Source organism: Corylus avellana, chromosome 1 (genome assembly GCF_965113065.1).
Source record: "Corylus avellana chromosome 1, dhCorAvel1.hap1.2, whole genome shotgun sequence".
Classification (NCBI taxonomy): Eukaryota; Viridiplantae; Streptophyta; class Magnoliopsida; order Fagales; family Betulaceae; genus Corylus; species Corylus avellana.
In genome coordinates this window covers 36,554,094-36,578,940 of record NC_142490.1, presented here as the reverse complement: position 1 = coordinate 36,578,940, position 24,847 = coordinate 36,554,094, and the positions used below count along the sequence as shown (strand labels likewise).

Here is a 24,847-nt window from a genome sequence, read left to right as displayed (position 1 = left end):
CTAACATAGCAATTCATGTTAACAGATTTATAACGTAGCAATTGATGTTAACATAGCAACTTATAACATAGCAATTTATGTAAATATAACATAGCAATTTATAACACAGCAATTAATGAAAACAAACAGAACAAGTTTCTTTTAAAAAAAACCTGAAACTTCAAGCAAATGAAACTGTTGCAGCTTGCAAATTCAGTGAATCAGTGCTACCAGACTCCCTTAAATGATGAAATTAGCAACATTAGTTACTAGTTAGTAAATTTTTGAACAACGAAAACAGTAAAGTTAAAGGCAGAAGAGGCTCAGGAAAAAAAACTCAACTTAAAGTTAAAGATAGAAGAGGCTCTTCAGAAGTCAGAATGTTTTTTGGTTCGAATCTCGTTAGCAAGCAGCAAGCAAGAGCAAACAAATACAAACAACTCAAGTAATGTGCAAGCAAGTCTGGCATACATGATGCATCAGGTTCATACACTCAAGTATATAAGGGGGATGGATCATGTGGGGATTTGGGAATGAATAAAAAAATGGTAATCGAGTACTTGATAGCCCAGTACTCGATTTCCATTTCCATCACAGTCAGATCAAGAGCAATCATCTTTGTCTCTTCCACACCACAACCAAAAAAGTCACAGAACAGAAAAACAGTTAAAAACTAGAAAAAACACAAATAATCAAATAAAAACAATGTAAATAACAAAAGAAAATGAGGATTAGGCGGCGAGATTGGACGGGCTAATAGAACTTTTCTGGTTCGCAGTAGCAGCGATTCACGCGATTGATCAAGAGAGTTTAGCTCACAAAACTTGTACGAGTGGCTAGAAAGCCATTAGATGGATATCAGATGATCTATCAACGGCACAATTGAGGATCTGAAACGAACGGGGTGTAGGTAGGGGGTTGAGAAGGATTTATTGCGAGCATTCAAGTATTCAACCAACCACGAATCCACGATGGGATACGGATTGAATGCTCCCTCTCTTCGTTTCAAACTCTCAAGTCTCTCTGATCTGCCTCTCTGGTTAGCCTAGTTACTAGCTCGTTAGGGTTCTAAGTGAAATGGAGACATGGAGAATGGAGAGAAGAAAGCAAGCGACTAACAGACCGAGCGTGAGAGGAGACTAGAGAGTTCTAGATGATTTTTAGGTTAGTTTTTTGTCAAACAAGTCCCAGCTGTTGGATCTGATTTCAATTTTAGTAATGAACGGTTGGATTTGATCCAATCTTTGTCAATTTTTCCTAGCATGCCGCGTGTCCCACTTATGCGTTTATAAGTTTTTAATCCAATACGGCCGTGTCTAATAAATTATCGTGTAACCCTTTCAGATAGTCTGTCGATTATATAGATCAAATTAGTGATTTTATGTGAGTTGTTCGATCAATTAATTCTAGCAAGCTTATTGTGCCCTGCGGAACACTAGATTACTCTCAGGTTAGGCGTGGTATCCAGCTGTCGTCCATTAGGCTGATCTAACGGCTGAAGTTTAATCGCCAAAAATTGGACGGCTGAAATACAAGTTAGACGTGTCAATCTTGATTGTCGTGCTTGCGTGAAGAAACGAGACTGGAAATTAATCCACCGTGTGCGTGAGTTGGTCAATTCGGTGCAATCTATAGTCAATATTTCATCTTGACTGTTTAATCATGTTTTTGATTTTTTGATTTATTTCAGAACGTTGGATTAGTGAGCTCATTAGACAAATCGGAGCACCAGATAACTATCACGCGTAGGTATGCGTTACAGCTGGCTTCCATTTTCTCAATCCAACGGTTCACGTTTAATCTCCAAAAAATGGACGGCTGGAAATAAATGTTGCACAATCGAGGTGTGTCAGTCTCATTCACTGTGCGTTGCGTGCAAAAAGAGAAGGCCGGAAGTGATTCTCTGCTGCATGAATTAATTCAATCCGGTTTCATTTATGAAAAATATTTTTTTTTTACCGTTGATTATGATCTAAAACTTTTCATTTAATTTGTGACCGTTCGATTAATAAGCTCATCTTGTTATGCGGAACACCAGATACATATCTCTTCGAGGGTGGTATACAGCTGTCGTCCACTTTGCAGATCGAACGGCTATGGAATAATGCCAATTAATTGAACGGATAAGATTAATCTAGGTAAACGTTCAGATATTTTCAAAATTCAAAAAAATTGAATTATCCCGTGTGCACAATTATATGTGAGCTCGCCTCTCCGTTTTCCCATAAATGATCTAAACCGTTGATCTTTAATAAAATTTCAATCAATTCAACTACAACCGTTTATTTAAGTTAACAAGTTGTTAGTTATAGTACCCTAAAAAAAACTCTAAACGTGTGTTTGGTTTTTTTTTTTTTTTTCCTGAAAAACGTGTGTTTGGACCAATACCATTATTTTAGAAGTATGAAAATACATTTGTTAGGAATTAATAGCATTGTTAGGAATTAATTAATACATTTGAAGATACATAACTCTAAATTAGGAAGATACGGGATACCATTATTTTACAATGGTTCTAGACTTTTAGTTTATAGGAATTAATAGCATTATTGGCATTTGTTTTACAATACTTAAAAGTTAAAAACTTTAATACTACTTAATACAATTTTTTTTAAAAAAAAAAAAATTAGTACTATATAATTTAATGTTTTTAAATAGCTTATTAATTGGACAATAGACATTAAACATTTAAACCTACAAATATACACCTATATTATACCCTTAGATCTTAATTAGTTAATTGTACACACATGACACATTGAACCTAAGATTATTAAGATTATTATTATTATTGAATTGGTCCAATTGGACATTGGACATTAAAAATTTAAAAACCTATAAACAATAATGTAGTATATACAATAATACAATGTTAGTTATACACCTATATAATTATACCCTTAGATCTTAATTAGTTAATTGCACACACATTGAACCTATGATTATTATTATTATTACTATTATTATTATTGGACATTGGACATTGGACATTAAACCTATAAATAATAACATAGTCTATACTCTATACAATGTTAGTTATACACTTATGCTATACCCTTAAATCTTAATTAATTAATTGCACACATATTGAACCTATGAATATGATTATTATTATTATTATTATTATTATTATTATTATTATTATTATTATTAACTAATTAATTGGACATTGGACATTGGACATTAAACCTATAAATAATAACATAGTCTATACTCTATACAATGTTAGTTATACACTTATACTATACCCTTAAATCTTAATTAATTAATTGTACACACATTGAACCTATGAATATGATTATTATTATTATTATTATTATTATTATTAACTAATTAATTGGACATTGGACATTGGACATTAAACCTATAAATAATAACATAGTCTATACTCTATACCATGTTAGTTATACACTTATACTATACCCTTAAATCTTAATTAATTAATTGTACACACATTGAACCTATGATTATTATTATTATTATTATTATTATTATTATTATTAACTAATTAATTGGACATTGGACATTGGACATTAAACCTATAAATAATAATATAGTCTATACTCTATACAATGTTAGTTATACACTTATACTATACCCTTAGATCTTAATTAGTTAATTGTACACATATTGAACCTATGATTATTATTATTATTATTATTATTATTATTAACTAATTAATTGGACATTGGACATTAAACCTATAAATAATAACATAGTCCATATAATGTTAGTTATACTATAGTCATAGATCTTAATTAGTTAATTGTATACATATAGAAGCTATGATTATTATTGATTAATAACATGGTTAATTTTTTTTTAGTTACATTGACGTGTGGGTCGGGTCGGGTCGGATGATAAAACGGGTCGATCTCACGAGCCCTAAACGAGTCGGGCGAGCCGGGCGATTATTGAGTTAAACGAGTCGAGCTGACGATCCCTTAACGAGCTCGGGCAATTATCAAGTTAAACGAGTTGAGCTCACGATCCCTATACAAGCTCGGGTGAGCCTGCCGATCTCGAGTTAAACGAGTCGAACTCACGAGCCCCCGGCGAGCTTAATAGAGCGAATTTCAACAATAACGAGCGAGCTTGTATAGTGTTGAGCTCGAGTTCAGGTCGAGCTTAGTCGAGCGGGTAGCGAGCGAGCTGTCGAGTGTGTCAGCTCATTTACAGCCCTAAATATGATCATATCATCTAGGTATTATCATTAGATACTTAAGAATTGTTAGATCACATGATCTAAGATTTCAGACCATATGAATTGTTAAATCTTGTTTTCTATTATTTTTTTATTTATTTATTCTATTATTTGTTAAATCATATGATCATATGATAATACTTAGATTGTCATATGATCTAAATACTTTCATTAGATACTTAGAAATTAGGATAACTATGACTCATAATGATCATACTTAGGGCCTGTTTGAGATTGCGTTTGAAGGGCCTAAAAGTGTTTTTAACTCAAAAAGTTCGTTTGAAAAAAAAAAAATACTCGTTTGATAAAAAAATTAAAAGTGCTTTTAAGGGTCCAAAAAACTTAAAAATGACCAAACACACTTTTGGCAAAAGTTTAAAAATTAAGCTTTTGCCAAAAAACACTTTTTAACTTAAAAGTTTTATTTCTCAAACGCAACCCTAAACAGGCACTTATTATAGATAATCTTATAATTCATATGATTCATAAATATATGATTTATAATTCATAAATAATTACAAATTAAGCTATAAGTATACAAATTAACTTTGTATTTTACGAAAGTTTTCCAATTTCAATGTTTACCAGGTCCAAATAAGCTGTAAATAAAAGTCAAAAATCTGAAACTAAGAGATTAAAGATCCATTTTGAACAAAGCCATTCTTGTTCAAACGAGAATGAGTGTCATGTTTCAGAATGATTCGATTGCAGTCCCAATCGAAGCCTAATCAAACAGAGAATGAAAAGGACTTCTAGGAAGCCGTGTTCGCAAGCCATTCGAAGGGCATTTGAACAAAAGAGCCACATAATGCTCTGATCAAAGTGTCATTTGAAGCCTATTCAATAAATTTGTGAAACCTTAGATCTTGTCCAAACGTTAATAAGTTTTGCTCAAATGAGATTGTGACAAATCTTGAAAATCCTAGCTAACTTAGCCTAAAAAGTTATGTTTTGTCCCCTATTATATAAGCCTCATAAAACCCACGACTTCTAGGAGAAGACTCCGCGAAGGGAAATGGCGTGGGGAGCTCGTAGAGGGAGAAGACAGCCATGTAGGAGAAAACTCCGTGAGGGAGATTGAGTTCGTGCGCTGGAAAAGAAAATGAATGGGTAAAAAGGTAATTTTAAAAACTAGGTTTGATGGATCACGTGTTGGAAGGCACCATTACTGAAATTGCACAGTGGCTAGGTGGGCACATCCCGGTTGCCAAACACCACCCTATACACCTAGAGAGTTGAGAGACATAAGAGAAGTTTAGCATTGTTTTTTTAGCCTAAACAAATTCAAAACTTCTCTTTGTTTCATCTTTGCCATTCAAACCAACAAAAAACCTACAACCATTAGAGTTATGAGTTGAAGCGGACAAAGTTCATTCAAGAAGGTGGTCTCTGGAGAAGAAAGCCATAGGTTTTCAAGCAACTGCAGTGAGAAGTGAAGTTCGCGGGGATTACAAATTAGGTCTTCAACGTTGCAAAAGTTTTGTATGTAAGAAAAAAATCTATAACACGTCTTCCATAATGAGTTGGCTGGCCCGAAGTGATTTTACTTTTTCTTAAAAAGTTCCTACTTCGTTACCAAAATTCACTAACAGAAAGAAAGAAGTTTCAATACATCAAGAGGGAGGCAAAGCTGCAAGCAACCACACGAATAACACTTTAGTTGATTACAAAAAAGTTAAAATCATGCCTAAAACTGATGATAAACAAACAAAAAGACAGATCCCGCTGACTCAGTATGTTCTCTGGAACACCCCCACCTTTCAGAAAGCTTCTTGTTGTGGTATGAGAATTTGAAACCATTACACCCAATTTGCTTGTATCTCACATCTGTAATTTTCATATATATTCTCAGACAGATTCCTCATCCTCGATAGCAGCCCCATGGATACTGTTATTCCTTTAAATCTAGATATGGTGAAGGTGAGCAATGTTACCCTCTTCTCACAACAGCGCACAAAGTTGACATTGGCATCAACAGATTACTATGAGTATGGATAGAACCAGCACATCATACATATAATATCTGGCCAACATTCAGGAGACTCTCTTGAGGAACATTGAAGATGGCACTGTTTTCCCTGCATATCTTCCTAAGAAATGCATATATGTAATCAATGGCTATCTTCTTGTAGAACTTTGAATCCCTCCTAGCCTTCACTATTGAATTACCCAATATGTGCACCACCCCCACATCTCTACAACTATTCAAGAATTCTAACTCATCAATCTCAATCTGGCTGCTTGCTCGACTGTACGACCTCCTGATGGTGTTGTTTCCATGTGATGAAGAGTTAGTGAGCACAATCGAGTCCTCCAATGAGACTGTAATGCCCAAATCTGAGTGAGCTGTCTTGCCATTATCATTATTGAGGGTGTTGCTTGACTGTGCGGTTTGCTCACCATCTACACAAGACCAGTCTGAGTCTGAACACCCTTCCATCAAGGACTCATAACGGACAAACAGAAAGAGGCTATCAAAGAGCTTTTTCTCAAATTCATGATCTTTCTTATGGAGGTCTTGATAGCCATATCTTGCAACGCAACGGAACATGTGAAAATTTTTGGGTCCGATCCGCTTTACAAGGAACCTCTCTTCTTCTGGGACCTTGTGGACAGGAAGGTACTTCACACAGACGAACACAACGACAGAGTGAATTGCAGGTAGGTTGGTGATGAAGTGGGAAAAGATGTGGGGTACTCCACTTGCAAGCTCAGTGTACACAAGTCCTATCCCAGGGACGCGGACAAGTCCAAGACTGGTGCCAAGCCCAAGAATCCATGCCATGGAAACCTTACTGTGAAACTCGGTCTCAAAGCGTTTCACAGTACCATAATGCCAAACATACATGATGATAAAAAAGGCTGCTGCAATCACAAGAGGTACCCAACCACCTTGATTCACCTTCAGTAATACAGCAGAAAAGTAAGTGCACTCCACAACCAGTGATAATCCAGTGAAGATCAGCACAACTATCCAATGGCAGCGCCACACCAGTGTCATGATTAGAGTCATAAGCAATGTGGTTACCAGCATGACTATCACAACTGCTGTCCCTGTTGTGAAATAAAAAGGTGCAAAGTTAAATTCAGAATAGACAAAGTTGAACAATATTTGCCAGGTAGAATAACCCTAAAATAAAAAAAATCATCTGCTTCACATCAATCACTGGATACTACTCATATAAGAAACTGGTTCAATCTATTTGCAAAAGAAAAAAAATAATAATAATACAAGAGTAAAAGCAACAATTCTACAAATAGAAGATGTCAGTATGAGTATACAGAAATTTAATGGGATAATACAAGACATTATCAGTGAATAGGTTACATGAGAAGATAGTTGATATGAAGATGGTTAAACTTGTCATTTTCCATAAACATAGATGATGTAGATCTTCCGCCCTTTTATTGGCAGGTTTGTGGTGGTCTATTTTGATGATAGTCTCATTTATAAAACTGACCTTGATGAGCATCTTCAGCATCTGCGCGAAGTGATCATAGTGTTGCTTAGGGAGAAGTTCTTTGCTACCATAGGCAAGTGTTCATTTATGACGGATTCTGTTCTATTTCTGGGGCTATGTGGTGTCAAAAGATGGTATGTCAATGGATGAGTCAAAGGTTGCAGCCGTCAAGCAATGGGCATTACCTACGACATTGCATGGGGTGCGGAGTTTTCATGGTTTAGTGTTGTTCTATCGGCACTTCTCATTCATGACTTTAGCACTATCATGGCACCAATCACAGATTGCATTAGAGCTGGAAAATTCTCTTGGAGTGATGAGGTGACTGGCATTCGTGCGAATTAAGAAGAAGTTGAGTAACACTCTTTTTCTAACATTACCAAATTTTTCAGAACCATTTGATTTGCATTGTGATGCACTAAAGGTTGGAATTGTACTTGTTCTGAGTCAAGGTGGAAGATTGGTAGCTTCTTTCAGTTAGAAGTTGAGCGGGTCAAAGCTCAACTATAGCACTTATGACTTGGAGTTATATGCCTTGGTTCAATCCTTGAAACATTGGAGTCCGTACTTGGCAAGTTAATCTTTGTATTTCGACCATAAAGTGTTGAAGCATCTTCATAGCCAGGATAAACTTTCATCCAGACATGTTGGATGGGCAGCGTATGTTCAACAATTTTCTTTTGTGATAAAGCATAAGTTTGGAGCTTTGAATAAGGTGGCAGATGTGCTTAGCAGGAACGCGACTTTATTGACCACTATGAGGACTCAGGTACTTGGGTTTAACTTATTTAAAGATTATTTATCTACTGACCCATATTTTAGCTCTATCGTGAGTGACGTAACAGCTAGGGCATCAGGATGATTGAACCATACATGACGGGTTTCTTTTCAAAGGAAATAAATTGTATGTCACTAAGGGTAGTCTTCGCTTGAAGAATATTCAAGAGCTACACAATGAAGGTCATAAGCGACGTGAAAAAACACTGAAGCTTATAGCAGATCAATTCTATTGGCCAAGCATGAGGAAAGAAGTTACGAAGTTTGTGGAGGGATGCCGGATTTGCCAAGTGTCCAAGGGTACAACCACTAATGATGGGTTGTAAATGTCACTTCCCATTCTGGATCAACAGTGGATGAACATGAGCAAGGACTTTGTTTTGAGATTACCAAGGATACAATGATAGCAACTGAACGTTGCCACGTCGAACCAAGAGGGCTCATTAGCCTAACCCAAAATACTTGGCACTTGAGAAGGACACAGCTAAGCAAGGAGCAAGAGATTATGTGGAAAAGCCAGAGAAGGTAGCAGCCCAAGGTGTCAACATGCAAGAAGTCGGTGGGCAGTAGAGTCCTAATTCTACTTTACTTTCTAGTAGTAATCCTAAGTCTAGATGTAATAGTTTTACTTCTACAATTAGGACTAGTGTTACGTCTTCAACTAGGTCTTATATTAGTCGGCTTTTAAGTAGGATAAATAAGAGGTCTTTCTAAGGAACAAAGCATTGAGAATTATTAAGCTAAAGCTTATTGGTGGTTTATCTCCAGCCCCAATTGGAGTATTTGTGGTCTCGCCTACCCGAAAGGAGCTATTATCTCTAGCATATTTCTGTTCTTTGTTGTGGGGTTCCATCATACAATGAGGTAATGACTCCATCTTTGTTGTGGTTGATAGGTTTTCTAAGATGGCTCACTTTATTGCTTGCAAGAAAACTTCCGATGCAGTGAATGTAGCCCAATTGTATTTCTCCACTTCATGGATTGCCATTGTCCATTGTTTCTGATCGAGATCTCGATATCTTAGCCATTTTTGGAGATATTTGTAGAGATTGTCCAACACTAGGCTCGATTTTAGTAGTGCCGATCATCCTTTAACCGATATGCAAACAGAGGTGGTCAACCGATCGTTGGGAGGCTTCCTTAGGAGCTTGGTTGGTGATCATCTCAAATCTTGGGATCATAAGCTATTTCAAGCTGAGTTTGCCTACAATCGATCTACAAATAGGAGCACTGGTTTTAGTCCTTTCTTTATTGCCTATGAGACTTATCCTCATGTGCCATTGGACTTAAACACTTGTTCCTAATTTGAAGAGGCCGAATGCTAAAGCTGAAGATCTTATTGTTTAGATTTAGAAAGTTCACAAAGCTACAGTTCAGAAGTTGCAAGTTTCGGTGGCCAAGTGCAAGGCAAATGCCAACAAAAAGCGGCGTTTTGTGGAGTTTGATGGAGATTTTATGTGGGTTGCAGATTATGGAAAAGATAAATCTTAATGCATACTGATTTTGAAGCTTCCAAGCCATATCCAGACATCCCATGTGTTCAATGTAAACATATTGTTCCATACACGGGGAGTTTGATGTAGATCAAACCGGGTTCGACTTCATGAAGAAAATAAGAGAAGACATGCACATTCGAACGAGGCCACCGGGTGAGTTTAGGACGGACTTCCAAGGAGTCTTGGTCGATGGCTGATACCCATTCAACCGAGGTGACTTCCCGAGAGGCTCGGTTGATGGATGGTTGATGCCCATTCAACCAAGTGTTGCATCGTAACAATCTAAGATGTTCAGTCGCTAGCTGGTCGAAGCTTGTTCGACTGAGGACTTCATTTCAAAGTTCCATTCATACATGACTTTTGTACGTTCAAACACACTTTGGCAGTTTCATTTTATTTCGCTTTCCTAGTAGGGCTTGGACTTGTTTTTCTATATAAACTCACTTAGGACGGCCTTAGCCGCAATTTATGTTTATTGTTATCAGTTTTCAATAAGAAACACTCAAAGGTTAAGTTTTCTCCTATTTTGCCTCAAATCCTTGATTTCGTTCTTGGTTTTGGGAAGAGTTGTGAGTTTTGTGTTTGTTAATTCTACGGCATATTACACCACACTGCATCGGTAGTCCTTTCCATTCCATTCCTTCAGTAAATATTCACATGACTCTGTATTCAGTAGTTTGGTCATAATGAGGTTTGGTCAAACTGTCAAGCTTAAGACTAATTTGAACCTTATTATCATTCCAGTACTAAACCCTCTCTAAGGAAGCATTACTTTCTATAAGGGCTTGCAAATAGAAAACCAGCTCGAACAGGAAAGTCTCTCACAACGCTGGCCCAAACTCTTTTGAACCAGCAAGAGAATATCTTGTCTGATATTTGAGCAATATAAGCAGATCTTCAACTAAACCAGGAGATTCCAAATATTTAATTATTCCATCCAGAAAATACAAACTTTATTCATTCATGTCACATCACCAGTCTGATCTCCAAACTTGTTTAGAAATCTACAAGCCCTTGGCTATGTTTGGCAAATACTTCTCCCCCTTTCTTCCAAAAAAGTCAACTTCATTTCTTCACATTGCCAAACAACTTTCTTCACTTTTCTCTCACAAAAAATTTAAAACTCATTTCACCTTTATATCACATTAATCAATTCCTTCTCCATTTTTCCTCTCAAAGCTATTTACCAAACACACCCTTATGTACCCAGCTCCTGTTTTTTTCCTTTTTTGTTTTTTCTCTCATCCCTCGTTTTCCTTGGGCACCTCATATTAGGTTTTGAATGCTTTATAATTGCCAACATTTACCCAAAGCAAACTCAATTTCCCTAATTGTTTTACTCACAATTTTAGCAACTTTATCCAGCTTACTTTTATCTTTCTTTCAGGCTAAGACTATGCTTCATATGGTATTCTAATTTTAATTTTATTGTAATGGAGTTCTTCTCAGAATTTGATCATCAACTAACAAGCAAGATGCAGAACCCCCCACAAACAACCCCACCCCAAAGGATCCACCTTAATCTGTTGATCGACAATAAATACAAAATTAATTTGGTTAAACATAACTTCTTATAATTGATCCAAACAATCAAACTGAGTAGATGGCAATCTAACGCAAGTATTTCCAGTATAAACTATTCCGATCCCACATAAGAAAGTTTTACACTAAAATAGTGGGAAACCAAATGAGTTTCGACCATACGACTAATCAAGATCCATCGTAAGATCGAAATCCATTAAATGTGTTAAAAGATCAGTATATTTCACGATCATTATAAGGGATTACTTCTATTGGTATAAGAGACGTGTATGTAAGCATGTAAGTTCAAACCTTTTAGATATATCATGCCAAATATGTTTTCTGTTTCTTTCATAACAGCAAAATGACAATGCAACTTCTTGAGTATCTTGGGCCTCAAATAAAACCAGCCTCAAGATTATGACATCATAAGAAAAATAATTCAAATGTTAAGGCTTTTATTGCATTAGAAGTGTCTGGAGAAATTTTTTTATTGAAACAACTGCAAAAAAGTATATGCCATTTAACAATAATATATTTAGCATAACTGAAAGATGGAATAAATGAACTTTGCAATATTCAACAGAGGATAGACATACCAGAAGCATTTCCAATTTGGGTTTGATTTCTGAATCCAGCTGTCACCGCAATGCAAAGAATCATAAGGATCCAATTAATATCTGGAATATATATCTGGTTAGGGAACGTCTTTGAGGTATGTACAACTTTCACTCTTGGGAAACAGCCGAGTGCAAGGGCCTGCTTAATTAATGAAAAAGTTGCAGATATGGTGGCCTGACTTGCAACAACAGCAGCTGCAGTTGCAACTAGAAACACTGGCCAATATATGCTATCTGTAGAATGGTGAAAAATCGGCATCTGTCAGACAAACTGTTACCGCATAGAATGGAAATCATCAGTCTGAAAAAAATTATGAGGATAAATTTTATGTAATGCTTAAACCTAACTGACTTTTACTTTACATTAGTCCCATAACTTCAATCATTTACAACTATTTATGAATGCTCCACAATGATTGTGAAGCTCCTTCTGACTGATACTAGAACAACAAAATGAGCTACTGATACCATATTGTTAACAAGAAAAATTTTTCTCCAACTATCTTATTCTAATAGTTATATCACTTAATATTTTTAATCACTTTTTGTCAAACTATATTTTTTAATCTTGCCCCCTGTGAGCTAAATCTTGGCTCCGCCACTGACAATTCTAGAAACTTTTTTTTGATCAATAATGGAAAACTTTTATAAAAGCATAAGATGCCCCTAGGTACACTGGCAGTTTACAAAGGAAAATACCTAACTAGAGCGAGCAAAAAAAAAAAAAAACCCGCAAAACACCAAAACCCACAAAACAACAAAAACCTTCAAACCCGAGACCCACACGCAACACGCATCGCTAACAAACATGACCCTTGCCTTTCCCACGCCTTGAGGAGGAGAATACTTTGGAGGTGTGTGGCCACTTAATGAGACAAAAACTTGGTCTCCAAGTTTTGGTCTCTAGGTCTTACAAGCCCTGATTAAGGAGTGTTCATGTGTAGTTAGAGCCCGCACTCTTGGCCTTCAATAGACATTGGGGTCCATCAAAGGAGTATCAAAGAGCATGAAAACCAATTTTTGAAGTTGCACAATTCAAGGTATGTGATTCTTGCTTTAACTTTGTGCTTCTGTGCTTATTTTAAAAAGTTTGTGATACATGCAACATATGAGGTTTTGTTCCTATTTTCGTCTGCTACTCTTGATGTGTTTGTGATGCACATTGGTTTCCAACATTGGGCCGCCAAGTCCAAGTGCAAATATCCAAGTCATTATGGTGGCCTACTCACACAAAAACGCTAGAGGTTACATCTGTATCCAGATCACACTCTCTAGACCCTGCTTTTAAGGACAAGCATAAGGTAAATCCTTTTTTACTATCATTTTTATGATCATTATGTATCTCATCACAAGCCCTGAGAAAGAGTAATGGTGGGTTGATGGTTCAAGTTATTCTACATTCCATCTTAATAACAAGTCTCTGCATGACTTCTCAATGTCCCCATTACTCTCGGGCATAAAAACTTTAGATTTTCAAAGTTCTTTTTTTTTTTTTTTAATTTACTTTTTATCTATTTTGGCACCACATATTAATAAGTTTCTAGAGCTATCTGCATTCATGAATTACAGACTAAAGATCATAGAACAAACCTGGAATAGAATGATAAAATGCACCCACGACATTATCTGGGTTCTTCAAAAGATATGCTGCTTGTCCAGAATAGGCTAAAAGAAGGCAAGGAAATACAATTACTGTGAAAGCAATCTGTATGGATGAAACTGGGAAATGGGATAGGTCAGCAAAAAGTGCCTCCGTTCCTGTAATAGTTCACGATTAGTCATGGGAATAAAATTCACCAGTTTTATACGCGATTTTCCTGAAATTAAATGGGAAAAATAATTTTAATTAAATCAAAAAAGAGAAAATAGATCAACTGCCAAAATAAAAAGTTTACCTGTTATACTAAGCATAATACCTCCAAGGGATGTCCAACTGTCTCTCCCTCCCCTTCTAAAGTAACGATATATACACACTGGAGAAAAAGCTTTCAAGACACTGCTATCATATCTCCAAATATTGAATATGCCAATACCTCCAATTAAGATAAACCAAACAAGCACAACTGGGGCAAATAACCAACCAACTTTATCTGTACCATAGTGTTGCATGCTAAATAAACCTACTATTATAGCAACAGCAACAAGCACAACTAAATCTGCATCACAGTAATGGTGAATGTTATAAATTGTTAGTAAACTGAAAATGTGAAAGAGCTGAAGATATAAGGAAGTAAATAAAGACAATGCTTTGACACAGGAGCATGGAGATACCATTATTTATCACCGGGTGACCCACATTTATCCCGCCAACGGCAGATAGAACTGCAAGAGATTGTATGGTTGGTTAAGCATCTTTTAAGGAGAGAACTGACAATAACAATTACCTAGTAACTTTCAAAATTTTGGCCCTTAGATATTTTTTTTATAAGTAAAAGGATTTCATTAAATACCTAAGGCCGCACCCAAGTATACAAGAGAAACACCTAAATAGAAAAAGAAAAAGGATCAAAAAAGTCATGAAAACAAGAAATGTGCAAACAATTATAAACGGCTATCTGCTAAAAAAGGGTATGGAAAAAAGGCCTTTAGCTCCACCACTGTCCTCTCACCGTCTTCAAAGCTCCGGTCATTTCTTTCGCTCCAAATGCACCACCACATCAAACAAAGCAAGATCAACTTCCACAACAAATCTTCTCTTTGAGAATTACCAATCTTCTTTCTCCAACAAGCGAGGAGATCTCTCACCCGACAAGACATGACCAACGCTAAGCCGAAAAGATAAAAAATAGAGTACTATAAGTCACTAGCTATCACGCAATGGAGCAAGAGGTGGTCAACAGTTTCCCCACTCTTCTTACACATGAAGCACCAATCTATCATGATTTTCGCTTTCTTAAGTTGTCCATTTGTAAGGATCAAACCTAAAGTGGCATACCAATCAAAGAAAGTCACTCTCAAGGAGGCCATGCTCCGCCAAATACACCTCCAAGGAAATGGGTTGCTAACATGGGGGATTAAAACATTATAGAACGATTTTAAAACAAACAACCTTTTTTTGGAGGGGTTCCAACAAAGCTTGTCAGCACCATCATGTTCCAGCTTAATGGAATACAACTGTCCAAGAACAAGGAAAAGAATTCCAATTCCCAATCATGCACCGCTTTAACAAAATTAGCGTCCCACTGAGGAAAGCCATTAGAGAACTAAAGAGGATAAGCTACAGAAGCATCCTTAAGGCAGGCAGTGCTGAACAACTTTGGAAATGCTGCCTTAAGGGGTCGTTTCCCACACCACACATCTCGCCAAAATCCACCAGACTTTAAAGGAAATTGTTCTCTCGACCTCAATATGTCTTTTATATTGGATCAAGAAATCCCTTTACTAGGGACCAAATCCTTGAAGCTATGGCCAAAGTTCCAAGGTACAATATAAAATTCTTATAGAAAAAAAAAAAGTTTTACATCCAGCATTTAGAATGAATGCCAAATATTGCAATGCCAAGCCCTATTTGTGCATGAGTCTACAAGGATTTCATTTCACTAGTTCTATATCCATCTGCTGAATGGAAAAGAGAACCTCCCAATATCCATCTGCTGAATGGAAAAGAGAAACTCCCAAGCTGATAGACAACAGAGTTAAACAACATAATTAAAGCACTGACATTGAAGAATTAAGGCATTCTGATGTCACATTTTGACTGTTCTAGATTTAGACTACATAATTCCTCTATCTTGTCAGGTTCTAGTAGAGTTGCTATCAAATCTTTTCAAAGCACATTTGAGTATTAAGTCTTGGTAGATAGTTTCTGGAGGTATCAATAAAAATTTATGAAAAAAAAAAAAAGTTTGGGCATGTAACTGTTGCTATATAAGGATTCAATGCTGAGCTGGATAATAAAAAGTAAAAATTCTTGAGATCTGATATTTTATTCTTATCGACTTTTTTCTTTTTTTTACAAAAAAACTTTTTGAGAAGGAAGAAATAGAGAAATGACATTTCTGAGCTCATCAAGCCTATATTGACTCATATATTTATATAGTATTAGTCTTAAATAACAAACTTTCAGAAGATATGAAATGGTTTGATCTAAGGCGCCAATTTATTTAAGACTCTGGAGCATACATGAAAACAAAACAGATTTACATATTTACTTTTGGTGAAAAGAGAAAGTGTCACCACTCATGTCTTCAAACAATTATACAAAGTAAAATATTTCACCAAGAATAATGCTACAATTACTCCCACTTCCTCACACCAATTTCCCCACACCCGTATGTGTGGCTTTTAAAACCACCATTGAATATGAGATAGATCTTTATTGGATTTTAATCAAATGGTGGTTTTAAAAGCCACCTATGGGTGTGAGGAAATGGGTGTAAAGAAGTGAGAGTAAGTGTAGCATTACTCTTTCACTAAAGAGCTGAGAATGTATCAGTACAGTGTTGCGAACAATAATGGTATTCATGACAAAGAGTTTTCTGATGTTCTTCAATTAGGCTCAATACTAGTTCAATACCAAACATGCTTTTTGACATTTTCTTTTGGCTTCCAAAAGCAAAAGTACTTCTAAGTTTACTTTAATGGTGCAATAAGAATTAACTATACTACGATCTTTTTTGTCCTCTATCAAATTATTAGTACTTCCAATCATATCTGCATAAGTACTAACAATTGCATGGGCAGACTCTGACCACCAGCCTGACTCAGTGGCAAATGCAACACTAAGTGACATTCATGTCCATTTCCTCCTAGCTGTGGACACAAGTACAGTACTGCTGAACCATGTTCTTATATTTCATTTACTTTTTGCATGATCTCAATCAGGGGTCCATTTTGTTGTAGCAAACACACACTTTGTATAACAAAGAATCTGTTCATTTGTCAATAGACTACTAATAAAGATAGAAGGGAAGATTTAATGGCCCAAGGATTCAAGCATGAAGGATACATACCTGATATGGCTGGAGTCAGGATCCCATCCCCAATCACCATGCAAGAGCCAATAAGTACGAGAACAAGAAGAGCATTTTTCTTGAATGCATTTCCCTCCAACCATCTTTTGGTTCTTGCAGCAAATGACTTTTCCGAAGGGAATACAGAACGGCTATAAGTTGTTAGCTCCTCATCAGTCCGATCTTGGTTAGGAATAATCTTTATGTTTGCATGTCGGCAAAGTAGCGAATAAAGAGCAAATGTCCCACCTGTGGTGTATAAGTTCAAGGAACTTTGTGACTCATCATCATCAAATAGGGAAATATGCCTCATCACGATGAGAGATGATGAGCATTATGCCATACCACCATTGGAAGCATGTCGTTAAAAATGTTCAAAGTACATCAGGGGATAAAGAATATTACTTTAAAAAACCATATGATATAAAAGAGCGGGAAGGACCATTTCTTATCTATCTTAACACTAAAAATTAACATAAATGATAATATTTACTAAAAAGTTAACTTGTTCATTGAACATAGATTTTTCTAGATGGCTCTTATTTCAAAAAAAAAAACTCAAAAAATTAACTACAGTAAATCTTACCTGCACAACCAGTTTGACAGAAAGCAGACAAGGAAAAACAATGTGGCAGTCTGGCAGATAACAGCAATATCAATATCGTAATCCATGTTTTTCTGTTTCTCTTTTTGTAATGGACAAGTGGTATGGTACTTCATATTAAATGAAAATATTTTTTATTTCTACATTCAATACTTTCAAACAATTCATTTTTTCAATTTCCTTTATATTCTTCCCAACCATAAACTCATAATGTACACACTCCATCCACATGATGGAATAACATTGTATTATAAGTAATCGAAATATCATTAAAAGCGAAAAGCACTATTCAGGTATACAATGGGAATATAGGAGAAATACCTAGCTAGAAGGAGAAAAAAAAAAAAAAATCATGAAAATTAAGCACTCAAGGAGCAACAAACGCAGTAGTCCAAGTATAAAGAGAAAAAGAAAAAAGGACTGAAGCTCCGCCAATGTCTCTCGCGGTCCTCAAATTTTTTTCATTTTTTTCCCTTGAAAGATACCACAAGAGGTAAGAAGGCACCATCTTCCACACAACAACACTCCAAATGATGCCTAGTTGTCCACCAGCAGATATGATTCCTCCGAAGAATGTGAAATCTAGTGCATCCTGGTTTCACTAGTTATGTGGGTGCATGTTGAAGTATTCATTATTGTACAATTGTACTTTAATATCATCAACAATGTTACTGTTAAAATTGGCTCTGAGATAAGAGTTTTCCCAAGAAAAGTGATATAAGAATTGTAAAAAATCAAATTTAACAGAAGGAGAAAAGAAAGAAATGCATGGCATCAACCTCAACATTCCTTTCACTGATGATGAATGACACCACATATAAGGCAAAAGGCCATAATAGCATCCATAAATCCCAATTGTTTGTATCATTAGATATTGAAAATTTTGTAATATTTATTGTGTCAAGTGGTTCAAAATAATACTATATAATTTTTAAAGGTTAATATGTGAATGAAATAGAATTGCAATTAGTAACTTTGTAGATAAATATTAATATACCTTGACCATTGTCATTTGCTCTACACACAATAAAAACGTATTTGAGGAGTGGAACAAGACTAAGGGAATATATAATCAATGATAAAGCTCCAATCACATCCTCTGGGTCTTCAACTCGAGCAGGAAATGTGTTGTAGAAAACATACAAGGGAGACGTGCCCAAATCTCCGTAGACTACTCCAAGGCTTTGAAATGCAAGTTGAAGAACCAATGATGCTGAAAATTTCTGAGGGAAACAATGGTGAATCAGCAAAAAGAGTAATATTACAATATATATATGGCAAACAAGACTTTAATGAGAAGAATTTATCCTACAAAATTCATGAACTCTTTTCAATTTCATTTTCTTTATCCTTAGACTAGCGATAAGCAAACAAAAATGATTAGGCATAAGAAATTAGAATAGTTCAAAGCCTTTGCAATTTGAATTTTGGGTAAGATTTTCAATTTAGGTTTGAAATAGTTCATTCCAGTAAAGTGTTTCACAGAAAGAGAGAAAGAGACAGAGAGTCTCAAAATAGGTAAATGCATCACACCTTTTCTTTGTACATGTTTCTGAGCCTCTTAGCTTCCTCTTCCATTGGCTGATCAAGCTTCTGATCCAAAATCCACACACTACTTCTTTCACCAATGGCTTCATCAGTCTGCTCTCTTGAAGCCATTTGCATCTCTGTTCAAATGATTCTTCCTTTTTCCACCAGTTAATCTCTCTGGATACGCTTTCTCAATTCTTACTGATCCGTTAAAATATTTTGTCTAAAATGAAGGCCACAAAATTTGTACATCAACCCTGCACAAAATCCAGTTCCATATCCTTAATCTCTATAACATAATATTGTAGAGAATTTAATTTTCAATTTTCATCTCTACTTTGTAAAAAAATTGAGAACAGAAGCAGAGTTCTCATGTTTTTCTTTATATCTGAGTAAGGGTTTGATACAAGATCACTCATTAAGGAAAGCTTTAACATATAGCCACATCTTAAAATACCCAGTCTATTTCATATTCTTACTACTCCCATGCAATATAATTATATGTATTAATCTAATATTTTAACTAATTTTAAGACTCCAGATGATTCTGTACATAATTTCTGCAGGTTGAACCTAAAATGGACATGGAAACAGAACAAATATCGATTCATACATTAACAGTTACAAGACCTTTGTGAAAAACAGATGAAAACTGACACTGACAGTCAATGATTTTATAGAAGTTGATGATTATGAAATGTTAAAACCAATATCGATTCTTATATTCTGCACGTTCTTCTTATAAATTGCGACAGAATACTGTGAAGATATACGTAAAGCTTCTTTTGACCACATGGGAAGTTAGGAACTGATGCAGATGGTTCTTCAGATTAATTTGTGCTTTCCTAATCTCAAAGTAGAACTATATTGATTTTGATACCCTTTAACAACGGATGACAGATGGGATCCACCGATTATCATGGAATAAAGATCACCTCAGATTGGTGATGGAAGAAGTAATCAATGTAACCAAGAGTCTATCACTTGGCGAGCTGAAGATCATAAATCAGAAATGACATAATAAACTGAAAGAAGAAAAATGAATCAACTCATGAAACATGTTTAAATTCTAAAATTTTTGAATGCTATTCAGTCTTCAGTTGAAATCCATGCTCACATTGAACTCAAAGATGAAGCCCACGAAAAACTTTTTATGAAGGACCAAAACTACAAATCATATCTAGTTCCCCAATCCAACAGATTACTGAAGTCCACTTCTATAAATTTGACAATTACTTCAAATCTATGCCTGCAATGAGCTGTTAAGTCCACCAATAAAGTTGCAACAAGTTTAAATGAACCAATACCAAAGCTTTGAACTTTAACTCAATGCAAACAAGATGAAAAAAAATAATACAGAAAAACCCATTTGCCTATCACACAGCTAGAACATCTCACATATTTCAAAGCAAAAACAGAAAAGGAGAAGAAGAAGAAGAAGGGTCATTGCTATTACTTGCTTGCTCGTCAGCATTCCCTAGTGGGTTTAGCCTGACAAGAGGCTCAAACCCAACCAATGGATCAGTAATCAAAACCCAGAAACTCAATTGAAGATAGAACAGCTCAAGAACACTCCACATCTAATTCAAACCAAAAAAGGAAAAAACTTCATACCCATTCCTCATTTTTCACCTGAAAGTCCACGTGAGTTTTGAAGTCTTTCTCGTACTCTTTTGGTCTTTAGCTCAAACTGGTGTGTGGTCCTGTACGAAAAATGTTTTGGGTTTTGTGTATTTTGATTTATATGCTCATCTCCGGTGCAATGAGATCTATCATCTTAGCTGTGGGGTCCTCTCTTCTTGACAGTTGGTCTCCACCTAGTCCTCTCTCCCAACTGCGTGTATTACATGCAATGCCGACAATGAAATGCGTCCAATCTTGATTCAAATATGAGAATCCTTACAATTTGTCTGTCATAATTGTACAATCCAAGTAACCCCACACCGTGAAAGTTGTGAAATTTACCTCCCTTTAAGTAGACCCACGAGGATACAGATTTGTAGTAATAATTTGTTAAGAATAGTTAGTAATTTGAGCAAATAATGTGAGAGATTTCATATGAGATTTATCCGCTCGAATAAATAATCTTACGGCCTAACATTTATTTGTGCATATACGTTTCATGTAAGTATTTTACATTACTTATTCAAATTGCTAGTAGTTCAAGTAAATAATTTGTCATGAATTTCAATTCAAGTCGTATCGAGATAGGTAGACTTTATAAGCTCTCGATATGTAAAAATGTATAAACTTTGTGCAATTTGAGCAATCTAATTACAGGTGATCCTGATTTGAAGTGCGAAGCCTGAGCATAGGTCAATGATTGCCGACTTCTTAAGCCAAGTGATCCCGACACACAAACATAAATTAAGACCCTTTAATTATAAATACATGCACGCATCATATCTTCCTTCTAATAATTCTTATAAAATAAAGAATCTTAATTACTGTAAGAGCTAGATTCGTTAGAGCTCACTGAATAATTTATTTATTTCTGGTCTCTCTTTCTCTCTCTCTCTCTCAAACAATGAAAGCATTTTCATTACACTAGGAAAAAAAATCATATGAATTTGTTCGTGATTTTTTATCTGACTTCAAAATGTGATATATTTTCGTCAACTTCAATTAAGAACCAAATGAAAGATGGCTTTGTATTCATGAATCAAATAGTAACTGTTGTATTACATTTATAAGGTTAATTAATAAACCCATATTTTTCTCAACATTTATTAGGTTAATTAACCAAGTAAATGTGTGCAAGACCATTATGATTGTCCCTTTTTCTCTTTTTGTTCCATATTTATTAAAAATAAAATTAAAAAATTAAAAAAAAAAACTATGATGGCAGCACCTTTATAATTACGATTATTCCAAATAAGTAATAACACTGCTAATGGCGGATTCAGGTTACATGCTGTTATTTTAATCAACGGTTAAGATTAATTTTTTTAAAATCTCTCTTCATTTTCTCTCTCTTATTAAAAGTTTCTAAAAGTAAATCAATTTTAAGATTTAATCTTAATCGTTGATTAAACTACAGTATACATGCTGTTATTAAAATAGCAGCATGTAAGCCGGATCCGCTAATGACAATGTCATTGTTTTCAAATGGAAGTAATATAATAATGTCTATTGGGATTAGGATGACCACACAACTAAAATCACAACCCTTCATTTAATGATGTTTTTATGTAAACGGGCAAGGATGTCTTCATTTTAAATAAAATAAAGATTTTAAGTTATTTTATTTATGGTTATTCTGCACTAATTAATAGTGTACATAATATCATTTTATTAAAAAAAAAAAAATGGCATATGATACCATATTCATCATAAAACATTATATAAAAAATTAAATTTATAAAATAAAATATTAATCATAACTTTTAAAGTGGAGATGATCACTTTAAAAATGAAGTGAAGGGCAGAGAACTTTCAAGGAAATAATTAAAAAAGAATAAATAAAAAAAGGCATGCAAATACTTCAACTGCTGAGTTGAAATTTTATTTTCTTAATGATCAAATTAATAAAAAAACATTTCTTATCAACCAATATATCTCTATCAATTAAGTATAGAGGCATGCATTACTGGTTCACTAGCTTATGACATTCAAGGCCAATAGAAATGATTAAAAGCAATATTTTGAAAGCTATTTGTTTGTCTTTCACCACGTACGAATCTTAAGATTGACTTCACATGATTTTGCCTTATTGTTTTTTTTTTTTTTTTTTTTTTAATTAGATTGTCTAGTGTTAACCAACAATCCAAATCTCCATCACACTTTGTGTCTTGAAGAGATTGACATGGTGACTCACCAACAATCTCACCATGGACACCAACAGACAATAGTAACCATCCCCCAGCTGAAGACTTCCACAGTCTCATCATCATGGACTTCAACGGATAATGACAACTGATATTCATGAGATGATGAGATGCCTTGTTGTGTGGGTTACATCAGTTATGTTGCATTGATTGCTATGTTATTGTTGTGTCAAATCAAATTGATAGTGTATTAATGTTATTTACTTTTTATGAAAGTAATTATAACCATGGTAATCAAATTTATTTATAATTTTTATATTTATTTATTTTTTTGACATGATATTTATTTATTTTAATTCTTCTATAAATATGAGTATTTGTATTGTAATATTATCAAGGCATAATAAGAGTATAATGTAGTCATTTGGACTTTATTTCGTGGACATAGATCGTTGACCGAACCACGTAAAATTTTTGTCTCTTTTATTTTAATTCCGCTATTATTTTATTTTTTTGTATATGATTATTAATTTCTTAGTGTACACAAATGTCTTTAGCTTTTCTTCTGGTACCTTCACAATTGTTTTTGGTCGTTGAACCAAAATAGTTTCTCAAACATTTTCATGGTATTAGAGCTATCTGCTCATGCTATCCTTTGATTTTTCCATCCTTTCTTTTCTATTGTTTCTGCCATGGCTTCTTCTAGCTAGCTAGCTCAAACTCGTCTTCTGCTGTTAGTTTTACTCCTCCTAACATTGGTCCATGCATAATTAGTCTTTGTCAAATTGGATGGACAAAATTATTTACAATGGTTGTCGCGGGTTGTTTCCGCTCTTAAGTCCAATGATTTGATGGGTTTGGTTGATGTTAGTGAACCGTGCCCAACAAAGTTTTTACCTAATGCTGAAGGACCAATGACTTATGTATTAAGGACCAATGTCTGTTGAGTTAGATTAATGTCACTCTCTCAATTATAAGCAAGGTGTTGTCGACCGTGTTTGGTCTCAATACTACCAAACAAACTTGTACCGCCCTGCAAATTTAAATAGTAATTATTTTAAATAACAATTTGATGTATATGGAACGTAGAAATATTTAATATGATTTGTAATTTTGAGAATTATATATTTAAATTGGGTAAAAATAATTTAAAATTATATTATTAAAATAAAATCCGAAAGTTATTCTAGAAGATTTTGTGAACCAAGCGATCAATGTCATTATCGATCAATCGATGGAGCCCTAGCACCGAGCGATCGATGGAACCCTAGCACCGAACAATCAATTTGAGGACCGAACAATTGATTAGTAGTTACAAAGAATAAAAATAAAGACTTTTCTACCCTTTTTCTCGTGCATGAACGTCCACAAAACCACCCAATCATCCAAAAACCTTCATTTTGGTCATCTATAACCTCTAAAAAATCCTAGAGTGAGAGAGAGAAAGTAAAAGAGAAGAGAGAGAGAGAGTTCATACTTGGAGGAGTCAATCTTCAAGCCTTGAAAGCTTCTGATCGAAAGTAATCCTTCTAATATAAACATTCATACTTTGTTTTCTACATTCTTATGATGTTTAATCCATATCTAATTTTCTGAAAAGTGTTTATCTGAATTCCTAGCTTTCATCTCGTATCTATCCTTGTAAGTTGGCATTCTCTATTTAAAATTAGTATTTCTTTAATTAATAATAAATAAAGTATGTCAACTCAGCATAAATATACACGAGATTGACGCCAAGAAGCATTTATCTTGACAACTAGTCACTGATGCATGCATGCATGCAAGCAAACAATATTAACTGTTCATTTACTTGATTAATTTAATGAACAAGATATTTGCATATTCTATATTATTTAATTTTTGTGATGAAAGTGATCAGTATATGGAATCTTATAGATCTTGTTGCTAAATGAGATTTATATTATTAATTTTTTAT

At 34.8% G+C, this 24,847-nt stretch overlaps 1 protein-coding gene across 6 annotated transcripts; it reads right to left on the bottom strand.

Annotated features, from left to right (window-relative positions):
- Nucleotides 1-5,782: 5,782 nt before the first annotated feature.
- LOC132171025 (potassium transporter 10) lies at nucleotides 5,783-20,844 on the bottom strand. Of its 6 annotated transcripts, none has more exons than XM_059582222.2 (10): nucleotides 20,759-20,844; nucleotides 19,148-19,401; nucleotides 18,612-18,837; nucleotides 17,011-17,259; nucleotides 14,509-14,541; nucleotides 14,330-14,380; nucleotides 13,954-14,214; nucleotides 13,649-13,816; nucleotides 12,038-12,292; nucleotides 5,783-7,237 (listed from the first exon to the last, which is right to left on the bottom strand). In XM_059582222.2, the coding sequence occupies exons 2-10, from the start codon at nucleotides 19,277-19,279 to the stop codon at nucleotides 6,192-6,194; spliced, it is 2,421 nt and encodes an 806-aa protein (XP_059438205.1). In that variant the 5' UTR covers nucleotides 19,280-19,401; nucleotides 20,759-20,844; the 3' UTR covers nucleotides 5,783-6,191. The 6 variants fall into 6 exon arrangements, with proteins under 6 accessions (XP_059438205.1, XP_059438206.1, XP_059438204.1 ...); XM_059582223.2 differs by having other exon boundaries at nucleotides 20,777-20,840; XM_059582221.2 differs by lacking the exon at nucleotides 20,759-20,844 and adding an exon at nucleotides 20,601-20,750.
- Between the last annotated feature and the right edge of the window lie 4,003 nt (nucleotides 20,845-24,847).